Raw genomic sequence first — 22,875 nt, forward strand, 5'->3', positions numbered from 1 at the left:
TGCATAAAAATTCATGCACTTGGGGTGGAGGGAGAGGGTCCCTCAGCCTGGCCTGCACCCTCTGGCAGCCTGGGAGCCCTTGAGGGATGTCCAACTGATAGGGAGTGGGTCTAAGTTACATTTGGACATCCTTAGCGCTGTGGAGGATGTGGGAGAGGCTCCTGCCACCGCCATTGCGCTTGCAGCCATCAGCCAGGCTTGTGGCTGAGTGGAGCTCCCCCTGTGGGAGCTGACTGACCACCAGGGGGCAGCTCCTTCATTAAGCACCTGCTCCCTGGTAATCAGTGTGCGTCATAGCCACCAGTCATTCCACTGTTAGGGTCAATTTGCATATTACCCTTTTATTATATAGGATAATTGACATATAACAGTGTGTAAATTAAGGTGTACAGCATGATGGCTTGAAATATCCTATATAATAAAGAGGTAATACGCAAATTGACCATCACTCCAACACACAAGATGGCCGACCCCATGTGGTCAAAGATGGCCGCCCCCATGGGACACAAGATGGCTGGCAGAGGAGGGCAGTTGGGGGGGACCAGGCCTGCAGGGGAGGGCAATTGGGGGGGACCAGGCCAGCAGGGGAGGGCAGTTAGGGGCAACCAGGCCAGCAGGGGACGGCAGTTAGGAGCAATCGGGCTAGCAGGGGAGCAGTTAGACATTGATCAGGCTGGCAGGGGAGTGGTTAGGGGGTGATCAGGCTGGCAGTCAGAAGCAGTTAGAGGCAATAAGGCAGGCAGGTAGGCGAGCGTTTGGGAGTCAGCAGTCCTGGATTGTGAGAGGGATGTCCGACTGCTGTGGGATCAGGCCTAAACGGGCAGTTGGATATCCCTTGAGGGGTCCCAGATTGGAGAGGGTGCAGGCTGGGCTGAGGGACACCGCCCCATGCACGAATTTCATGCACAGGGCCTCTAGTACTAGTATATACATTGTGCAATGATTACCACAGTAACTTCAGTTAACATCCATCTTTTCATAAAATACAATGAAAAGAAGGAAAAATTTCTTTGTGAGGATAATTCTTACATTTATCCCTTTAACAATTTTTCTATACAACATATGGCAGTGTTATCTATAGTCATCATGTTATATATTATATCCCCAGTATTTATTTATCTTATAACTGGAAGTTTGTACCTTTTTACCACCCACACCAATTGTCCTCCCCCCTTCACCTCTGGTAACCACAAGTCTGATCTATTTTTGCATGAGTTTGAGGTGTTTTAATTCCACATATAAGTAAGATCATACAGCATTTGTCTTTTTTGTCTGACTTATTTCACTTATAATAATGCCTTCAAAGTTCATCCATGTTGTCATAATTTCATGGCTGAATAATATTCAAATAAATATAACTTTATTCCCATGTTTTCAGGTCTTACATTTAAATCTTTAATCCATTTTGAGCTAATTTTTGTGAGTGGTGTAAGATATGGGTCCAGTTCCATTCCTTTACATGTGACTAACTATTCCAGCACCATTTATTGGAAAGTCACTTTTATCCATTGATTATTCTTGGGTCCTCCGTCAAATATCAGTTGACTGTATATGTATGAGTTTATTTCTGGGCCTTTGATTCTGTTCCATCGGTCTATTAGTCTGCTTTTATGCTAGTAACATACTGTTTTGATGACTACAGCTTTATAGTATAGGTTGAAATCAGGAAGTGTGATGCCTCCAGCATTATTCTTCTTTCTCAGGATTTATTTGGCTATTTGTGGTCTTTTGTGGCTTCATTTAAATTTTGAAGTATTTTTTATACTTCTCTGAAAAAATGTCATTTAAATCTTGATAGGGACTACATTGAATCTATAGATGGATTTTGGTAGTATTGACATTCTAACAATATTAATTCTTCCAATCCATGATCATGGGATAACTTTCCACTTATTTGTATCTTCTTTGATTTATTTCATCAATGTATAGTTTTCAGAGTTTAGTTTCTTAAATTTTTCATGTTTTTATGCTATTTTAAATGGGTTTGATTTCTTTACTTCTTATTCAAGAAATTCATTGTTAGTGTATAGAATAAATGCTACTGATTTTGTATGTTAATTTTATATAATACTAATATTTAAATCCAAGAATTTGTACGAATGCAAATTTGGATATGAGCAACTGAAATAAAAAACAAATTATCTGCTAATACTTGCTAGTCTTTTAAAGTGCATGAAGTCTTTTCCCATGTGTTATCTCATTTGACTCTATCCATTCCTCAGAATGGAAGACAGCTGCAATTTTGTTTACCATTCTTGCTATTTAGGGAAAAGAAAAAGTTAATTTTCTGACAGACAAGGCTTAGACCAACACTACCTTTTCATTTAGAGAATGATGACAAAGACACTCATTCTTGATCTCCAATACCTTAGTGAATGCATTTTTAAATTATGACTGTCCCACTTTTCTATGACAGGGCGAGTCTAGTTTATCTTTGAAGTCCCAGGTTTTTGTGCACTTCCTGTCTTTGTAGAAGCTTAATGAATGTTTAATACTGAGTGAGTGGATTCATTTGGGATAACTTTCCATTTATATGTGTCTTCTTTATTTTTTAAAATATATTTTTATTGATTTCAGAGAGGAAGAGAGAGAGAGATAGAAACATCAATGATGAGAGAAAACCATTGAATGGCTGCCTCCGGCATGCCCTCTACTGATGATTGAGCCCACAACCTGGGCATGTGCCCTGACCGGGAATCAAACCATGACCTCCTGGTTCATAGCTCTATGATCAATCACTGAGCCATGCCAGCCGGGTTGTATCTTCTTTTATTTGTAGACGTATATCACCATTTAATAGGTATATGGCACTGTAGTAAGTACCAAGTAGAGAGAATTTTTAAAAATTGTTAATGTACGAGCATTCTAACCTTCAAACCATTCTATCCCCCTCCTTCTAATTTACCACTATTCTAGGGCCAACACTGCATACATAAAAAGCTTTATATTCTACGACCAATACTGAAGAGATTACGGGGACAGACAGTTAGTAGTGGAGGAAAGGAGAAGGGATACAGTGACTGCTACCTTCATGGGTTACACAGTCTGTGATTTTGCTTCTAACTAATGGTATTTTGTAGTCATTTTTTTACATCTTCTTTCAGTAAAAATTTCTGATATATTTAAATACATTCCAGGAAAATGCTGACTGTGACATACCAAAAGCATGCCTTCCATCTGGCATTTTCTCTAATCCTATAGTCTACTTCCTAGTGCAGTTTACTATCTGGGCTCTGTAATGTTTTCATTCAGTAATCTCAGTCATTGGGCCTAGTGAGAGAAAATGCTAAGTCTGAGGCCTGAAGCCTGCAATTTGATTCTCTTTATGATTACTTTAGAACACATATGAAAAAGCCCAAGTTTGAGAAGTGAACAGGGGAGGTAAGATTTTGAGTACTGCTTGCTGGGGCAGGGTTCTTTAAGAACGAAGGAAACTACTCTCTGAAATGATATATGTGATCTTTTCTTAAGCAAAGGAAGCACTTCCTGCTTATGAACCAAGTTGAGTTTACTTTGTAGCAAGGTACAAATTAATCACAAAGTATCTGGGAGCAACACTTATGATGTGTCTAAATTGCAGGGACTTAAGGAACTTACTAAAAGCAGTACAGATAATTCCTGTCTTTTAGCAATCTGTTTATCTTACTGAGCAAATGAAATACCACACATAAAACAAGTCTGAGAAACACAAGATAATTCTTGTCTATATAAACATGGAGCTATGTATGGAATTATTTCACAGAGGCTAGAAGTTCTGAGCAAGGCGGGTTGAAAATGGCTGAAGTAGAAGGAAGGTGTAGAAAATAAGTGAGGACTTCAAGTATGAGTGGGATTTACAGAGACAACGTGTGCCTCATGACATGCCAGGCAACATGTTAAGTGTGTTAAATGTGTGATCTCATTTATTCTCTACACTATTGATAAATACTATTGTTACCAATTCCATTTTTCAGGTCCAGAAACTAATGTTCAGAATCCTTTTAGCTGGCACAGCTGTGAGAGGCTGAGCAGCTGGTCAAATCCAGGCTCTGTGGTGCTGGAGCCCATATACCCACTGCACAGTTCGTCCTGGTGGCCTAGGCAGGGTATGAGTGCCCGTGTATGTAAATGCCCAGCACATCTCACTGGAAGGGGCCTTTTGGAAAGTTAGGCATTAACCCAGCCTACTCCCCAGAAAGAAGACTCTCTTAGGTAGAGTCTTGCCTTATTTTAATTTGGGGGGCTTTCTATCTCTAATACCTGAGAATTAGGGCCATTTCTCACCAAAGTACTTTATTTCCTACAATTATGCTCTATTGTGTTTGGGACAACACACAAAGTTAGAGCCTTCTTTACTCAGAGGAACAGCTCTACTCAGCTCAGCATCAGAGATCCTGCCACACTCAGATGGAGGTGGTTTTATATATTAAAATATAGACATATGATAGTTCCTCCACAACTTAAAAAAAATCTCCAACAATGAAAACTTTGGGGTGGGGGGTATCTGAATTTCAGGGAGGATATACTATAAAAAGGGCAATAATGCTGGTTCAACCTTCAATTGCTGATTAAACTTTGGTTAGTGATACATATTTTTTATAAAATAGAGCCTATCTTCTCCCCTCCTCTGTATATAAAAAAATACATCAACCTCCCTACAATGAACCTCTCCTCTCTTTTCCTTTTCCCATGAACAATTTGTTGCCATAGCTGCTATATTCCCTTAAAAAGTTTTATTCCTATCGCGTTGTATTATAGTCTAATTTATGTCTTTCTGCCATGACAGGTTGTGAATTTATTGAATTCAAGGATCGAATACATTTTGGTATTTCCAGCATCTTACAGGTGCTACTGTCAGTGCCCAGCCCACATCCCCAATTCTTTACCATATCAGTGCATCATTTGACTTTGAAATGCCAGCAGTTGCATTTCTTTGCTTGAGGGCTTTCTCTGACCCAAGCCACCTTATCCACCCTTGTGGCAGACCAGAAGTGAAGATGAATTAATGGCCCTTAAGAATACTCTCATCTAATGACTGATGGGAGTTGATGTCAAATACCCCAGCTCCTTCTTCCTTTGGGCAGAATAGCTCAGAAGGTGTCTTCCAGAGTTGCTCATGGGATAAAGCTTCATTTGCCCCCAGGAGATAATGAACTTGCTAAAGCACCTTTTCTTGGGTTCCTTTCTTACTGTTTCTGTTCCCCACTTCCCAACTAGTGTATGGTTCACTTTCCTAATAAACTACTTTCACTTGAATCCTTGACTCGAAGGTAACCCAAACTAAGAAGTCCAATAAATGTCCTTCTAATTAAACAGATGCATAGTGTAACATGAGATAAGAGACATAAAAATACTATGCTACAATAGTGCTAGAGGCCTGTCAGTCAATTCTGAGCCCATGTAAACATAACAAGCATCATGATTTCAGGGTTTCCCTCTGCAGTGGGGCAGCGACTGTCCTAGTTGTTAGAGAAGAGTGTGTCAAGAACTCTAGCTTCTATTTTTAGATCTCTTGCCGAAATAGAAAATCTCTGTTTCCTTACCGTACAATACTGACCTTCCTACCCTCAAAGAAATGGTGCAGAATGGCTAATGAGAAAACAAGTCCCCATATGTGGAAGCCACAGAGGGACAGATAAGGGAAAAATGAGAGCTTTGGTACAATTCATTGGCAGATATGGTGCTCTCTGATCTCTTTTGTCAGCAAAACAGCAAGTGCTGAGTTGCCTGGCAGTGCAATGGCCCTCAACAGGATTTAGGACTCCAAGTTTCCAAAGCCTGGCTCTGAGTCTAACACTTCCAAAGGGTAATAATTTCTTTAAAAAAACTCACATTAAAAGAAAATTTTCTTTAAAAAAAATAAAGGTAAAATCATGACTCTCATGCAGATATAAAATGAAAACGTATTAATGATTTTGTTTTAACTAATTAATCAATGAGTGATCCAGGCAGATGGTATAACCAGTTCAAAAGAAAGCCCCAAAACAGACACATGTATAGATCAAGAATATTGAAATGAATGCTCAAATGGAGGCAAACTAGTCACTAGTCTCTTCCACAGTGGGGGAGGGAAGCCACTTGAACCTTGACAGGACAGGACAGAATTTGCAAGAATAAGCAAAAGATATTTTACATTTCTATCAGTTATGCAACTTATAGAGTTGTAATATAGCTCCAATAGAATCACAGTCAAATAACATGGAAAGGTGTGCTATAAACAATGCATAGTTTTCCATTGAAGTACAATTAGTTTCTATACTCTTAATTGTTAGATTTAATAACACAATTCTTTGCCAATAAGGAGAATATCATTTTTTTTCTAGAACCTATTTATACTTTTAAAATATGGGTCTTTTTCTTAACATTCTGAGCAGAGGTGAGAGTGATAAAATGTAGGGCAGAGATATGTATTTGAGAAAAGTACATCTGATCATCAAATTAAAGGGGAAATCTCAAGGTTTAGGAGAAAGATCCTTCCTTGAAAGGGGAAGGAGATGGGAATAGAGAAAAGAAATAGATGGTATTTCACACCCACTATCACATCCAGTCCTCCCAATGAACCTGTGAGTTAGGTAAAGATATTACTTCTTTTATAGTTGAGGAAACTGCGGAAACTGGAGCCCAGAGTGATTAAATAACCTACAGAGGGTCACACAAAGAGTACATAGCACAGCCAGGATTTAAATCCAGTTCTAACTCTGAAGTTTATTACCATTTCCATTATTCCATGCCCTGCTGGTCAGGGATGATATCAGGAGGGAGAGAAACAGTAAAGACGTTTCCTAACCCTCTCTGCAAAGAGGACAACTCAGTAGCAGTTTCAGAGGGCCATGTTGCAATGCTGCTCATTGGTGATTGTCATGTTTTTGTCACAATTTTATCATTCTGTTGATAAATAGAATTCACAAGCTTAAATGAGACACTTGATTTACATTAATAACCTTTTGGGGAAAAAAACTATCCTTTGAACTTGCAGGGATGGAGGCTAACTAATGGGGTTAGAATGCCTTGTATTTCAAGTTGCTCTGAAATGAAATGGAAATACTATGGGCTATTTAAATCAGAGTCATAGTCCTCCCAGACAATTTTTCAATCCATCAGGCAAAACCTATTTTTAATAACATAGCATTGTTAATCAAAATTCAGTGAATTCAGATGTTTTTCCTCTTATGCTACTATCAGAGTTGACAATGGAGAAATATAAATGCTTACATTTAAAAATAAAAAAAAATCACAGATTTCTTTGGATGCCACTGGCATTTCTTTACCCGAGGCGGCTTATATTCTGATCAATAAGATTCACTGAGTTTTTATTGAACGTCTACTATGTGCTTAGTAATATACTGAAATGCCTTGGGATACATTATAGTGAATCAGATCTGAACCATACCCTGTCTAGAAAATAGAAAATATTAAGACACATTTGAAAAATTTACTATAACATGATAAGGGTTATGGGGCTATAACAGTGCCAAGAAAGATGATATTCAAGTTGGGAGAATTATGGAAAAATTCACTGAGTAGGTATCATTTGAACTGGACTTTGAAAGATGAGAATATTTGAACATGGAAACATATGTATATATGCGTGGATTGCACCTAATTCCATTATTATAAACCCCAATACAGAATAGTTCCTTCTTCAAAAATTATTAATGGAAAAATATTTTCAATTTGTCAGAACCTAACAAGTTGATGAACCTGCTATTCATTTTGCAATGTAGTAGATGATTCAATTAATATGAGAGAAAGTTATCTTCAATTCTATTTTTGTTACTTCCTAAAATGAAAGGAAATATCATTTGGGTTCATTAGAAATTCTCAGATCTCTTCATTTCAAAACTAATTCCAAATGACATTTAAAACTGTCTTCTTCTAAGGTCAAATGGGCCTCTATTTATTATCTCCTCCAACTCCAAGAGAGCAAGAATCTTATGTTTTCCAGAATTTCTCCATCTGATGACATTTTATTATAGCACAAATAGAAATATATGTAAATTACCCTTATAAATTTCTCCCAACATGAAAGTTTCCATTTAGTATGAGATCTTTAAAATGGGAAATGAACCTTGTCACCACAAGCAAAGTGTCCTACATCTCCCAGAACATAAACTGCACACTTTAAGGTGACTATAATCCTGCAATGAACAAAAAGGCAGCTGTTCACCTGTATTAGAAAGAGGCTTAACAAAAATGTTCTCTCCATGATGTTTGCTTGTATACACACTTTTCCTTTCATTTGCCATTTCTTATAGAATGACTCAAGGGCTTTATAGCAAATTGTCCTTAATGCCTGATTTTTTTTAATTTACCCCCTCCAACTCACTATATCATTATAAACTAGAGGACCAGTGCACAAAATTTGTGCATAGGTAGGGTCCCTAGGCCTGGCCAGCGATCAGGGCCAATCTGTGGGGTGACTGGCTGGGCAATTGGGGGGCCCCTGCTGGCACCTGCTTTGGCTGGCCTGGGGCCTGTGGGCTGGGGGCAGCTCCTGTGTTGAGTGTCTGCCCCCTGGTAGTCAGTGTGTGTGACAGTGATCGGTTGTTCCGCCGTTCAGTAGATTTGCATATTAGGCTTTTATTATATAGGATGATAATTAGAAGACCAAGAATATACTAGGCGCATAATGGGTACTCAATAAATGTTTGTTTATTTAATGAATGACTAAAGATTTATAAGATAGAAATGCACATAATTCAGCAAATACTTGTAAAGAGGAAGCAAATTAAAATTTTTAATCAACAAATCCAATAAGTAAATATAAGTTTAATAATACTGCCACGTTTTCTTCACACAAAGTATGTTTAAATGTTTTTATTTTATTTCTTTATTCTAATTTTTTTGTTAATGCTCACCCAAGGATATTTTGTCCATTGACTTTTAGAGAGAGTGGAAGGGAGGGAGCGGAGGGGAGGGGGAGAGAGAGAGAGAGAGAGACAGAGAGAGAGAGAGAGAAACATCGATTGGTGCTTCCCACATATACCCCGACTAAGGCCAGGGATCAAACCTGCAACCCAGATACATGCCCTTGACCGGGAATCAAACCTCCAACCCTTCGGTGCAAGGGCCAACGCTCTAACCATTGTGCACCACCAGCCAGGGCTAAATATTTTTAAAATCTACATTCTTTGTTGAATTAAATGAGGTCCCCCCCAACATATTCCCCATCACCAAAATATTTTAATATTTAATATATTAATAATTTGTTTGGTTGAGCACAACAATTTAAAGCTCATTTAATTATTACATAACATGATCTGTGTTGAATAACCTTTCTGGTCATCCTGTCATTTTTACCTTATTTTTATAGTTTAGTGATTTTCCACCAGGGGTGATATTTTTTCTCCCAGGGGACAGTTGGCAATGTCTGGACACATTTTTGGTTGTCATAACAGAGACCCTGGGAGGTGGGGTGTTACTGACAACTAGTGAGTAGACACCAAGGAACATCCTACTGTGTATGGGACAAGCTCCCACAACAAAGAATGATTTGGCCCAAAATGCCAATATTCCCAAGGTTGAGAAACCCTATTTTTAATAAAGAAGGCAGCAGCAGTGATCTCAAACCCACAATGTTACATGGTTGTTCAGATACAAAGAATATTTATGCATCATTCCTGGAAGCAAGAAAGTTATAAAAGGTGGTTTGATCCTGCTAAAACATTCTACCGAGCATAGAACAAAACAGTGTTTACAGAGAGAAGAGAAAGGAAGTTGAATGAGATGGGCATTATTTTAGTAAAGAGTAGTATAGAAAACGTTGGGAGATCTAAGTTATAATCTCAACATTCCAGTTTACTCTATATTAAAATGTGTTTAATGATGTACCTCCTACCTAGGCCTATTTTGATAATCCAATGAACTTGTAACAATGATAGTAGTACTACTACTATTACTATAAAGAAACTATACTTTATTGAGCAACTGTTATGGGCCTTCCATATGTCACTAATAATTCTCATAATTAGCATCAAGTTAAGCATCATAATTACCATTCTACAGAAGAACTAACAGACTCAGGACTTTCTGTAAACTGTTTAAAGTTCACAGGTGGTAATAAGCAGAACTAGTGGCCAAAAGCAACTCAGACTGGTAGTTGCCCTACTTCAGATACATCTTTGAATAGTGTGACACATGTCCAGGTTTTCTCAGGACAAGTCCTGGTTTATGCCAGGTGTTTCTGTGTAATTATTAATACCACCCACTTAAAAAGTGATTCTCCTATATGAGATAATGGTACCTGCCTTATTCCTTCTCTTTAAATCATGAATAAATCTATAACATGCAAAGATAGAAACTTGCCAGCATTCTCAAAGCCCTCTCATATGGATCTGGTCTGTGTACATCTGTCCATTCACGCATCCTTATGTGAGAGCAGTTGACAACTGGTAACCATTAGTAGGAAGGACTCACAGAGCCTGCCATTTGGTTCTCCTTGTTTAAGCTACCTTAAGAGCTAAACTAATTGCTTTGTCTGTCAATTTCATAATTTTATCACATGACTGATCCAAAGCAAATTGTTTGCTAGACAATCTCACCAGGCTGTGGGAATCAATAAATGCCCAATTTCTTTATTTCTCTGAATATTTTGCTCTTTGCACAGACCTGGATGTTAGTCAGCAACCCAACTGAATGTTGTAGAACTGGTAAAATCATTTTGACCTTGTGCTGGGAAGAAGAATCAATTACATATAATTCATTTGTGGTGAATTTTCAAGAAGATGAATATAATTCAATGCGTTATTTTGTGTAACTATCTCTAATTACCATCATGGTATTAAAAAAACACACACATACACACACAACTTTCTCCATTCTTTCAGATTATGTGCCTCAAATCATTCCTCACAAAGGGAGTATCACGATGAAAAGCCATTCCCTCCCCTTGCAATACTCCAAGGCTCTCTTTTTCATGGGCATCAAAGTACCATGCAACATAGAAAGCCATCATAAGAAACAGTGCTTCCCCATGTTCATATAGCAAGACTCTGACCTTTAACTACATATCTCCTTGCTTCCTCTATGTGCTTTATATCCCCCTTTATCGCTTGAGTTAATGGCAAGAAGTTTTCCTCTAGACAAAAATCTTATACCAAAGGAAATTTAATTTCTGTATAATTTAATCACATATATTTCATATATTATTCCCATCCAAGGACCCCATACTAAAGCAATTGTAGTACTTGAGGACATGTTAAATTATTTACGAGAAATAAAATGCAAAATGAAAATTCCATTCTTGTCTATTTGTGGCAAGAGAGGAAAAAAAACACATTTTCATCTTAGAAATGAAAGAATTTCCTCTGCTGTCATCTTTTGCCTTAAAATGATGTTGGAAAATAACATTAACTGAGGCAAAACTAATGATTAGTGATTAGTTGTTTTGGTTTTATACATGATCCCATATTTTTCCCTTATGCTTATTTTTCATCTTTGCTGCAGCCCTCTTTTCAATTGTTTTCCAGCTTTATTGAAATATAATTGACATATAACAATGTGTAAGTTTAAGGTGTACAACATGTTGATTAATACACTTATATGTTGCAAAATAACTACCACCATAGCATTAATATTACGAAATAATTAGCACTGTAGTGTTAGCTAACACCTCCATCACATCACATAATTACAATTTATTTTTGTGGCGAGAACATTTAAGATCTATTCACTTAGCAACTTTCAAGTATACAATACAGTATTGTTAACTACAGTCACCATAACTTATTCATCTTATACCCTTTGAACAACATATCCCCATTTCCCTCATCCCCCACTGCTCTACTTTGTTTCTACCAAGTCAGCTTTTTTTAGATTCCACAAATAGGTGTTATCATGCAATATTTGTGGTGTTTTTACTTTCCCTTATCCCATCCTCTCCCAGGAGTGGCTATAGTTTTGAATCAGTGACAGCCTACATTCTCGGTGTGGAACCCTGGTCCTTGGGTCTGAAGGGGGCAGAAACAAAGAATGGCATAATATATATATACATTAGAGAAATATGCTAATTAACCAGGACGCTGTAACTGGTCAACCAGACAGGAGGAAGTTGTGCCTGCAGTGTCGGGGCGGGGCGGCAGGGGCCTCCACGCACCTGCGCTGGGGGAGGGCCTGGTCAGCAGCAGCTGCGGCTGCTTCAAGGCCCGAAACAGCAGCAGCCAAGGCTGCTGCAGAGCCCGGGGAGGGAGGCAGGGCTGTATCAGCAACTCGAGGGTGGGTGGCGCCTTGCGATTTCAAATTGCGCGCTGGGCTCCTAGTATATTGATAAAAGGGTCAAATCACTAAGATGATATAACAATTCTAAAAATATATACACCAAACAGCAAAGACGCCAAATACATGAAGAAAACATTGACAAAACTGATGGGATAAATAACACTTCTACAATAATAGTTCAAAACTTTAATACCATTTTCAATAATGAATAGAACTTCTACAGAGATCAGTAAGAAAACAGAGGACATGAACAATACTATAAACCAACTAGATATAACAAGTATATACAGAATGTTCTGCCCAATGACAGAATATACATTCTTCTCAAGCACATGAAACATTCTCTAGGATAGTCCATATATTGGGCTATAATACAAGTCTTAATGAATTTTTAAAGATTAAAATAATAAAAAAGTATTTTTTCCAACCATAATGGAAAGAAGTTAAAAATCAACAATAAAAGGAAGCCCTGAAAATTCAAATAATCCATGGACACAGACAACAGTGTAGTGAAAGCCTGAGTGGGACTGGGGAGGAGGGAGTCAGTGGGAGAAATAAATGGGGGCATCTGTAATACTTTCAACAATAAAGATAACTTTAAAAATATTTGGAAATTAGTGTACTCCTAAATAATCAATGTGTCAAAGAAGAAATTATAAGGGAAATTAGAGATGAATAAAAACAAAGATACAACATACCAAAACTTATGTGATGCAGTAAATGCAGTGCTCAGAGGGAAATTTAAAATGTAAATGCATAAATTGAAAAAGAAGACAGATCTCAAATCAATAACCTAATATTACAACTTGAGGCACTAGTTAAAGAAGATAAAACTAAACCCAAAGTTCTCAGAGAAAGTAAGTAATAAAATTTAGAGTAGAGAAAAATAAAAGAAAAATAGAAAAGCAACTAGAGAAGCAACAAAACCAAAAGTTGTGGGGTTTTTTTAGACTACATAGAAAGAAAGAGAAGACTCGCTGAAACTGGTTTGGCTCAATGGATAGAGCGTCGGCCTGCGGACTGAAAGGTCCCAGGTTCGATTCCGGTCAAGGGCATGTACATTGGTTGCAGGCACATCCCCGGTAGGGGGTGTGCAGGAGGCAGCTCAATGTTTCTCTCTCATCAATGTTTCTAGCTCTCTATCCCTCTCCCTTCCTCTCTGTAAAAAATCAATAAAAATATATTTTAAAAAAAGAAAAGAAAGAGAAGACTCATAAATAACTAAAATCAGAAATGAAATTGGAGACATTACTACTGACCTTACAGAAATAAAAAGAATTGTAAAAGAAGATGTTAAACAAATTAGATAAAATTGTACAAATACTAGAAACACACAAATTACCTAAACTGACTAAAGATTAAATGGAAAATTTTAACAGGCCTGGAGCAAGAGATTGAATGAGTAATCAAAAATCTTGCAACAAAGAAACATTCAGGGCCAGATGTTTTTATTTGAATGAGAATTACCACACATCTTTCTCAAACCTTTCCAAGAAATAAAAGAAGAAAGGATACTTCCAAACTCATTCTTGGAGGCCCACATTACTCTGATATCAAGCCAGATAAAGATATCACAAGAAAAGAAAATCACAGAACAATATCCTTTATAAATATAGATGCAAAACTCCTCAACAAAATGTTAGCAAAACAAATCCAATAGCATTAGTAAAAGAATTATACTGGTACACCATGACCAATTGGGATTTATCCCAGGAATGCAAAGGTGGTTCAATATCATAAAATCAAAATAATACCCCACAATAATAGAATGAAGAAAACATATCATCTCAATTGATACAGAAAAAGCAGTTGACAAAGTCCAATGTCCTTTCACAACAGACAGAAGAAAACTATTCAGAAAACTAGGAATAGAAAGAGACTTATTTGACATGATAAAGAGCATTTATGAAAAATTTAAAGCTAACAACATGACCTGACTTTATGCCATCTACAGAAAGCATACCCAATGGTAAAAGACTAAAAGCTTTCTCCCTAGGATCAGAAACAAGATAGGGAATATCTTGTTTCACTATTGCTATTCAACATTGTATTGGGATTTTTCTACAGAGCAATTAAAGAAAAAGAAATAAAAAGCATCCAAATTTAAAAGGAAGAAGTAAAACTATATTTGTTGGTGACATGATCCTATATATTTTAAATCCCAAATAATCTAAAAGGAAACTACTAGAGCCAACAAATGAATTCAGCAAAATTGCAGCATTTAAGATCAAAACACAAAAATCAGCTGTGTTTTTACACAGCTGCAATGAACAATCTGAAAAAGATTAACAATTCCATGTAAAATAGCATCTATAAGAATAAAATACCTAATAATAAATTAAGCCAAAGAGGTGAAAGATTTGTAGCTTCTATCATTAAGATAATTCTATTGGCCTCAGACATTTTACTTCTGTACTTAAAAAAAAATGTCTCTAAAGTTAAGCAATTTCTGCCTCTTACAAACTCTGTGACCTTAAAAAATTAACTAACCACCTTTGTGCCTCATTTTCTTTATAAGATGGAGGGCATGACAACACGTAACTACTGAAGAATTAAATAAGGCATCTACTGACACACAGTGAGGTTTTAATGTGTGTCGACTCTTATTATATGCATGTGCTAATCCCTCATAAAAAAAAAACTTTTTTCTCTTGGTTTTATATCTAAATGCAAATGAACCTTGAGACAATGCCTAAGATTGAAGAGGTCAGATGTAAAGAATAAAATTATCCCAGAAAGTTACAAACCAATGGAAAATACCGTGATTGATGGGTCAGAAGGGAGAGAAGATACTGTGTAATGAATGCAGTGAAGCAAATCGGTTGAAAGTTTCGGTTTGGGGGATCAGAATGATGAGATGCTGAGTCTCTGCTTTTCTAATTACTGTGACATGACTTTAAGCAAGTTACTTAACCTCTCTAACCCCCAGTTCCCACATTTGAAAAAATTTACTGGAGCAATAAAACAATTCCTCTTTTGTAAGGATTAAACTAGGTAATTGTAATATGCCTAGTAGAGTGTGTCAATACATGGTAGCTTAAAAATATTTTGAGTTCAGCAATATACTCACATTGCCATTTACTGGGAAGGATAAAAACAAATGTATGTCCTTTAAATGGTTCCAAGTCAGTTGGGGAGGCCAGACAAACAGATACTGTATAGTACAAGAAAATACTCCTGTTAAGATGCCATTTCTCTTTTCCTGTTTCTTTCCCCATCATTCATTTTCTATATATCTTGCATATAAAGTCATGAAAGTTTTTCATCATGGATTAGACTATCTAAAATAAAAGGTTTTATTGTAAAAAGAACAAAAATGCAAACATACAATTTCTCATGACTTGCTTTTACCTTGTATAATGTATTTCTTATTAGCAGAAAAATATAGTGTTATAGAATAGAATTTTATACAAAAAGATACTCATTTTTATTTTGTTTTGTTTTGAGTAACCAAAATAGAAAAACAATATCAAGCAGAGCAGGAAGTGACCATGGAGAAGTCATCTTAGCAGATGCTGAAATAAGGGGAAAGGGATGAACTACAAGACTTGGAGGTTTTAAAACATTTTGGTAATATGGTGGTGTCTGCAAACTTTTTAAAGAAATACATTTTTTTTTAATCAGAAAAGTTAGTTATGCTGGAAAGAAAAACAGCTTAACACATCTATTTCACCAAAACTCCTTACTCCTTTTACAAAGGCCCTTGTCTGGAGATTTGAATTTGCTGTTCAGCCCATTTCCTTTCCTCATTTTGAGAACCTAACATGGACTTGTAGAGTTCAAAGACATGGTGTTCAAGTGCCACCACAGCTGTGTTTTATTAGCCTTTGAAGGAGGCCTCAAGCCAAACTCCTCCTCGTTCAGATCCTATCAGCTAATTGAGTAGAGAGCCAACGGGGTGTAGCTTGCATCAGGTTGCTGAGCCTTTTATGTGCTTTATTTTAAAATTTCTTTATTGATTAAGGTATTACATATGTGTCCTCATCCCCTTTTTGAGTGAAGACAAACTTCCACCAGGAAAAGCAAAGATGGTTCATGGCAGTATGTTCTTATCTCAGAAAGCATAGGGGAAACTACATGAGGGCAATAAACATATTCCCCAGCAAAAAAAATTAAACTGAAAATCATCAGAGTGATTTATCTATTGTCAAAGAGCAAAGAGTGTGTGGCCATACCTCTCTGAACACATCTGACCTCATCTGATCACTGAAGCTTAGTAGAGTCTGGCCAGGTTAGTGCTTGGATAGAAGCCAAAGGGGGTGGGAAAAGAGAGCTAGTCCCTGTCTCTTTAAAGAAAAAAAAATGGGCTTTGTTCAAAGCACATCTAGCATTAATAAACCATTGCTTTTACATTGTATTTGCTGAGGCAACAATCTGGACATAATTGACATCTCTTTTTTTCTTTTCTTAAAATGAGCTAATTTTCTTCATATTTTTGTATTTCTGTATGTCATTTTTCATTTTGGGAGTACCAAGGGATTATAGAAAAATGGGGTAAATTCATAGGCATGAAAATAAACTAGACCTACTGATTTAAAGGGTGTCACGGGAAAGGAGGTGAACCCTGACCCCTGCACAGTTCCAACTACAGCTCCATTTAAACTCATGACCCAGGCTTATTTCATCACCATGGGGTGCTCATTGTTGATGTCTACAGTATTGTTGAGTCTAAGATGAAAAAAATCCACCTATCCAAAAGGGTATTTTGATAGCAACTATTGACAATGAATTCAGTTTAAGTCTTCAGTTTGTATTTTCCAAGTCCAAAATTATTCAGGGTAAGTTATCGTAGCTTAACTGTCATTATTTAAAATACCAGTGGGAATGCAATCACTATAAACCTCTGGGTAAACATTTTTTTTTTGCAATCTCACCATCATTTTAATTTTGTTTACATCTCTAGTCATTTGCACAGATGTTGATGAAGCTGCATTTTTGCTTCAATGTGTATTGCAATATTCTTATTGCGTTCTGCAGGTCCTCCAGTAAACGTTACTTGCAATATTTTTATCAACAGTTTTGGATCAGTCACAGAAACCACCATGGTAAGTGCTACAATGCCACTGGCAAGAGAAAAACTTGACTTGATTATGCCATGAACACAACCTGTCAAATTTTCTATTTATTGTTCAACTTGCAGGGCCTCCTGTAAATGTTACCTGCAACATATTTATCAACAGCTTTGGGTCAGTAGCAGAAACTACAATGGTGAGTGGGAATGAACATTGAAGCCATGGTGTGAAGAAATGGGAAATGGGATCTAAGAGCATTATTGTATATTTGTGGGATATTTACTGAGTGCCAATTTCCAAGTTCGCTCACCTTTAGAAAGTAATTATTTATATTCTTTTAATTTAGAAAGTCATTAGTCAAGTGTTCATTACTTAAAAGTCAATAATCTTTTATCCATCATGCCAAGGAAATTTTGGAAACACTTGATGTTAGTTAGATTTAGGTAAAGATATAGTTAAGGATACTTAAATATTTGCATCTCCAATGTTTCAGAAAAGTAATTTCAAAGTTTGGGAAATATTTTATAGCCATTATTTTTCATATACTGTAATTTTTAACATAGTCAGGCCTCATATATGCAATGTTTAAGATATATGCCAAGGGGCTGACTTTACAATAAACACATTCGTGCACATATGCACACCCACACACACACACACACACACACACACACACACACACACACTTTTGTTGGCAATAGAAAGTAGTCCTGAGTCCATAGTAATTACATGCATGGCTTTTAAAAAAATAACATAAATATAAGACTATTTAAAGCTCATCGTAATGTACATGCAAACAAGTTTCACGTATATGAAAATGGTTTTAGATACTTTAAAATTCGCCAGATTCCTTGTAGATGTCATAGTTATGGTGTTGCCTTGACACAGCCTATTTGATCAGTAGCCTTATAGTGCTAGGCTATAGTGTGGAGATTGCTTTTTGAGTGAAATATTATCTTGTCCCCTATACAATTTCTTTTATGTCCTAAGTCAATTGGCTGGTTTTAATTTTCATGACTGTAAAATATACAACCATATTATTGGATGAGATAAAAATAAAATATAGTTGAGCTTGATCAAATAGTAATAATGGCTGATGTACTAAAAACACTCAAGAAGTGAAATAATGAGCACAATGCCACTGAGATGTAAAAAATAATGTTCCCCTGTTTTTATGAATTTTCTCTTTTAGGCTACTAGGATCATGTCTAACAAATTATTGTACTTTTCAGTATCCTTGATGCTAGAAAGAAATAATTTATGTTTTACCACTCCTTTCCACTGGCAAAATTAGGTATAATCAACTCCACTACCCACTATAATATTGCTCTGGCATAGCATTGTCCAGAAATGAGACTTATGGGCCTTGACAGAATATAGTGCATAAATAATTTTACCCAAATAAAATAGTTTTGATAGGGTAATTAAATGACATAATAAAAGCTGAACATGGAAAGAATAATGAAACTCTGAGCTTGGCATTCAGTCTGTGTCTCTCCCCTCTTGGTTTTATCCTGATAAATCTCCTAGCAGCCCAAATCACTGTCACCAGCTTTACACGATGGCATTCAATGACAATATTTGCACGACCTAATGCTAATTGCATTAATTAGTCTCCTAAGTTGCTTTGATTAAATCTCCTCATTGCATTTTACCCTCAATCAGAAATGCAAATGTGCACCTTTTCAATGCTCATTAATGCAAGAAAAAGCTTACTATTTAAGGAGATGAAAATGGAAACTGTGGAGATCCTTGTTTTCCAGTCTTTATCAGCTACTGAAGGTGTTTAATAAATGGGCTGCTTTGATGCTTCCTGGTCATTTATTAAGGTGTTCTTTGTCATGTTTCCTCTGAGAAAATTTGGAAATCATTGCTCAAGTGTAATATCAACAGCTTATCTGTATGAGCTATATTGAATCACATGGTCAGAAGAGTGATGTGTATTAAGCTTCTATTTCATTTCTTAGCTTTTAATTTAATGACAAAATTCATTTGCTTGTTTTTTTTAAAGCTCATTTATTTTCTTCAATATGTGTGAAGCTAAAAAATGTTTTTGAAACTCTATCATATTTAAATCAAGAATAAATCCTTGTACCACATAAAGTAGGGACTGGCAAATTTTCTTTCTGTAAAAGGCCATTCCATAAATATTTAAGACTTTGAGGGCCAGGCAGTCTCTGTCACAACTCAATTCTGCCCTTTTGGCATGAAGCAGTCATAAACAATGGCAAGCAAATTGATGTGGCCACACTAAAAAAACACACACACAAAAAAAAAAAAAAAAAAAAAAAAAAAAAAAAAAAAAAAAAAAAAAAAAACACTTACGAAAACAGGCTATGGCCAATTGCCAACCCCGAATTTTGGGCATCAATATTTAAATATTCAGGTACTCATAAGAATGTGTGAATTGCTCCACCCTCGAAAGGGTCTTATCTTCCCAAATCCCTAAGGCCTTGCTTGGGAATCTACCTGATGTGCCTACAGTGTCATCACAGCCTGAGCTTCCTTTACCAAAACCCAAGGTTCTACCACCCATGATTTTACTCATACTTTCAGAAATTTGTCTCAAAAATTGGTCAAAAATGTTAAACAGAATCAGATTCTTCCCTGAGCTGTCTTTAGTTGGAGTGAGAACATCAGACCTTTAGCTTTTAAGCACAATAATGGATGTGGTCATTGAGGACACTGATTAGTGCTATTTGAGGGGTAATAGTTTCGCTTTCTCTAAATTTTCTGGAATAGATTTTTACAAGAATACCTCAGAATTTTGAGTTTCTAAACAGGATTTTCCTCTCTCTATATGTGCCACTCACACCACATAGCCCTATAGCATTATTGCAGGATTTAGTTTAGGTGTTTGTTTGTTCCTAAATAAGAGGCAGTAATTTTCTGATTAAGAACTCGACACGACTTTCTTTTGGTGCTATCCAGTCTTCCCCTTTTATGTTTGATGAAATACCATAATATGTTTGATGAAATACTAAATAATTGTTGGTACTACCTGCCCACAAAGTACAGGCTTGCTTACAGATGGAATGTGGCCTCTAACTCACTCTTTTGATATGTTAGTGTTGAAGATGTGTGCTCACAGGCTAGCATATTTGTTGTTATTCTAAGAAATATTTAATGGATCATTATGATGACATACATTATTCCAAAATACATACTTTTGTTCATTAAGAGCCACAGGGATCTGTTGATGGTCATTGCTATTGTGTTAAGAGTATTCAGTGGAACAATTTTTTTTTTTGTGGGTTCCAAAAGACTAGTAAGGGATGTATAATGAGAAAGGTTATATATGTTTTTGGGAATGTCAGTTTACCATTTCCTTTTCTTTCCTCCTTCTCTTTAGCTGCTGATGGCAAGTGAATTTACAGGATGAGGACTGTATTTGCAAACCCCTCTTTCTTGATTTAAAGGCATAGTTTGGGAATATTAATAATGTCAGTAAAGGTCAAGAGGATTTGCATGACATCTGCATGCAACTCTCTCCAGGGATAGGCCATCAGAAAATGGAAAAAGCCCAGCCAGTGTAGCTCAGTGGCTGAGTGTCAACCTATGAATCAGGAGGTCATAGTTTGAACCCAATCAGGGCACATACCCAGGTTGCAGGCTGGATCCCCAGTAGGAGCGTGCTGGAGGCAGCCAATCAATGATTCTCTCTCATAATTTACATATATAGAATTTCTCTCTGAAATCAATAAAAATATTTAAAAACAAGAAAATGGAAAAAGAGAGGGTCTCCTCAAAGCTTTCTAATGACTGCCTGGAAGGATGTGGGTAGACAGAGGAACTGTGGGTGCTGGAACACTCACTACCCATGCCACAGAATCAGATCCTGACACCTTTCTCATTGAACAGATTTGGGGAAAGGAAGGAGCAAGAGCTGAAAGTATGCAAAATTTGTCCATTCAGTGAGCATCTTCACAATATGATCTTGGCTCCCCAAAACTCTGCCCCAGAGCAAAAATTCCACATGCTCTGCTGATTACTGTTGCAGGGTAAAGAGTTGTTTTATCTCTGATCTGAAATCATGTTCCTGAGGAACTGGATAAGAGGTAGACAGCTCCTTATAAGAATACATGCTGTGTTGTAACTGCTGAAATGACACTATCAGCTCCCTTTTATTCTATAGCTGCATAAGCAATTCATAAGAAGATGCTAACTTATTAGGAATAGCAGGTAACTATATCTTTTATTTTTGATTTTTTAAAGAAGAACCAAGAACCTTCCACAAGCCTGGCATTTTGTTAAACTGAGATATAAGGTGACCTTAGTCTCTAAATTAACAACACAATGTTAAAGCCTGAATTCATCATAAAGTAACTGTTTCCCCATAATTTCAAATTCAAGTCTAACTTTCTATATCAAAGCTAGCATAGACTCAAGATGATGAAAACTGTACTACTGTGCAGCCAGAGGTTAAAACCAAAGTGCCCCATAGGCACTGGGGGGAATCAGTGAAACATATCTTTGTCTTTGATAACATTATAACATAATTGGATTAAAATATATATGCATTTTAAATAATAAAACAGTAATGGTAAGGTTTAATAAGAGTATATATAAGGCAGTGTGGTAACCTCTACGTACAAATTCCAGGCTAAATATAATAGTACAAAAATAATTCAACTTAAGGAAACAATCTTTGTGGCATCAGCACCATATTAGAAGCTACCAGAAAAAGTGAAACTTTAGAAATTGTCAACTTAATAGAAAATAACAGTATGGAATATAGGTATCTATATTAAGAATATAATAAATATTATATGACTTATACATAGCTTATGAAAAAAATATTTCCATTACCTAATCCAATATCCACATAGTCAATAATAGGAAGATAAATTTTAATACAAGGAAATATTTATTTGAAGTAGAATCTGTCTCTGGAGAGAGATGACAGTGTAAAAGAAAATTCAGACTGCATTTAGGCATGTCTCTCAATATTTATCTCCCTTTAATATTTCATTAAACCTAGAAGCAAAAATAAAAACAAAGAAGACTACAAAACAATATAACTAACTCCTGTAGTTTGGAATGTCATGAGAGAATAAACCTATCTATAAATAAACAGAGATGATGCACAGATAAAGCACACATGAGTAATGTCTACCCTGCATTGACAATGATAGAAAACTGAAAAAATTACAGAGGCACAGCCTCAGAAAATATTTTCTTTGGCTATCTACTTCTCTAGGTCCTTGGGTGTCCTTTTCTATTCTAATAGGTATTAAGGGTTGCTATTTATTTTAGAATAGTGTATGTCATCATAAATAAAATTATGGAAAAATTTAATTCCTATATATTATAAAGAACAAATACTTCTATAAAATCTAATAAAGGACTTATTTCACATAATTCCTTTAATTGTGGCATAAGACATATTTTTTACTTTAAGTTTCCAATTATCCTTGCTTTACAAATAGGAGGATTAATTTATTTTAAATTAACTGTTAAACATTTAATGGTTCTACTGTGGCATAATGGATTCGGTGATCTTTTTAAAGTTCTAATAGTGGGAGAATCTATTTTATTATTTTCTCTCTTTATACAATTTAAAAAAACACCCAGGAAAACTGGAGAATACTTGTGGAAATTACTTTTTAAAAAGATGTTACATTCGCTGTAAAAAATTACATTGAGATTTTTTTTAAAGGTCAATGTT

General features: G+C 36.2%; 1 protein-coding gene across 2 annotated transcripts in view; it reads left to right on the forward strand.

Moving 5' to 3' along the window:
• GLRA2 (glycine receptor alpha 2) overlaps nt 1-22,875 on the forward strand; it is a gene marked incomplete at its 5' end in the record, with an annotated part of 172,052 nt that overhangs the window by 23,304 nt on the left and 125,873 nt on the right. The window contains one exon of one of the 2 annotated variants that reach the window (XM_079764459.1): nt 17,336-17,403. In XM_079764459.1, the coding sequence (XP_079620585.1) occupies nt 17,336-17,403 (68 nt within the window). Of the gene's footprint in view, nt 1-17,172; nt 17,241-17,335; nt 17,404-22,875 lie in introns of both variants that reach the window. The other variant, XM_079764458.1, reaches the window with a different exon arrangement.

Source organism: Cnephaeus nilssonii (genome assembly GCF_951640355.1).
Source record: "Cnephaeus nilssonii genome assembly, chromosome: X".
NCBI classification, from domain to species: Eukaryota; Metazoa; Chordata; class Mammalia; order Chiroptera; family Vespertilionidae; genus Cnephaeus; species Cnephaeus nilssonii.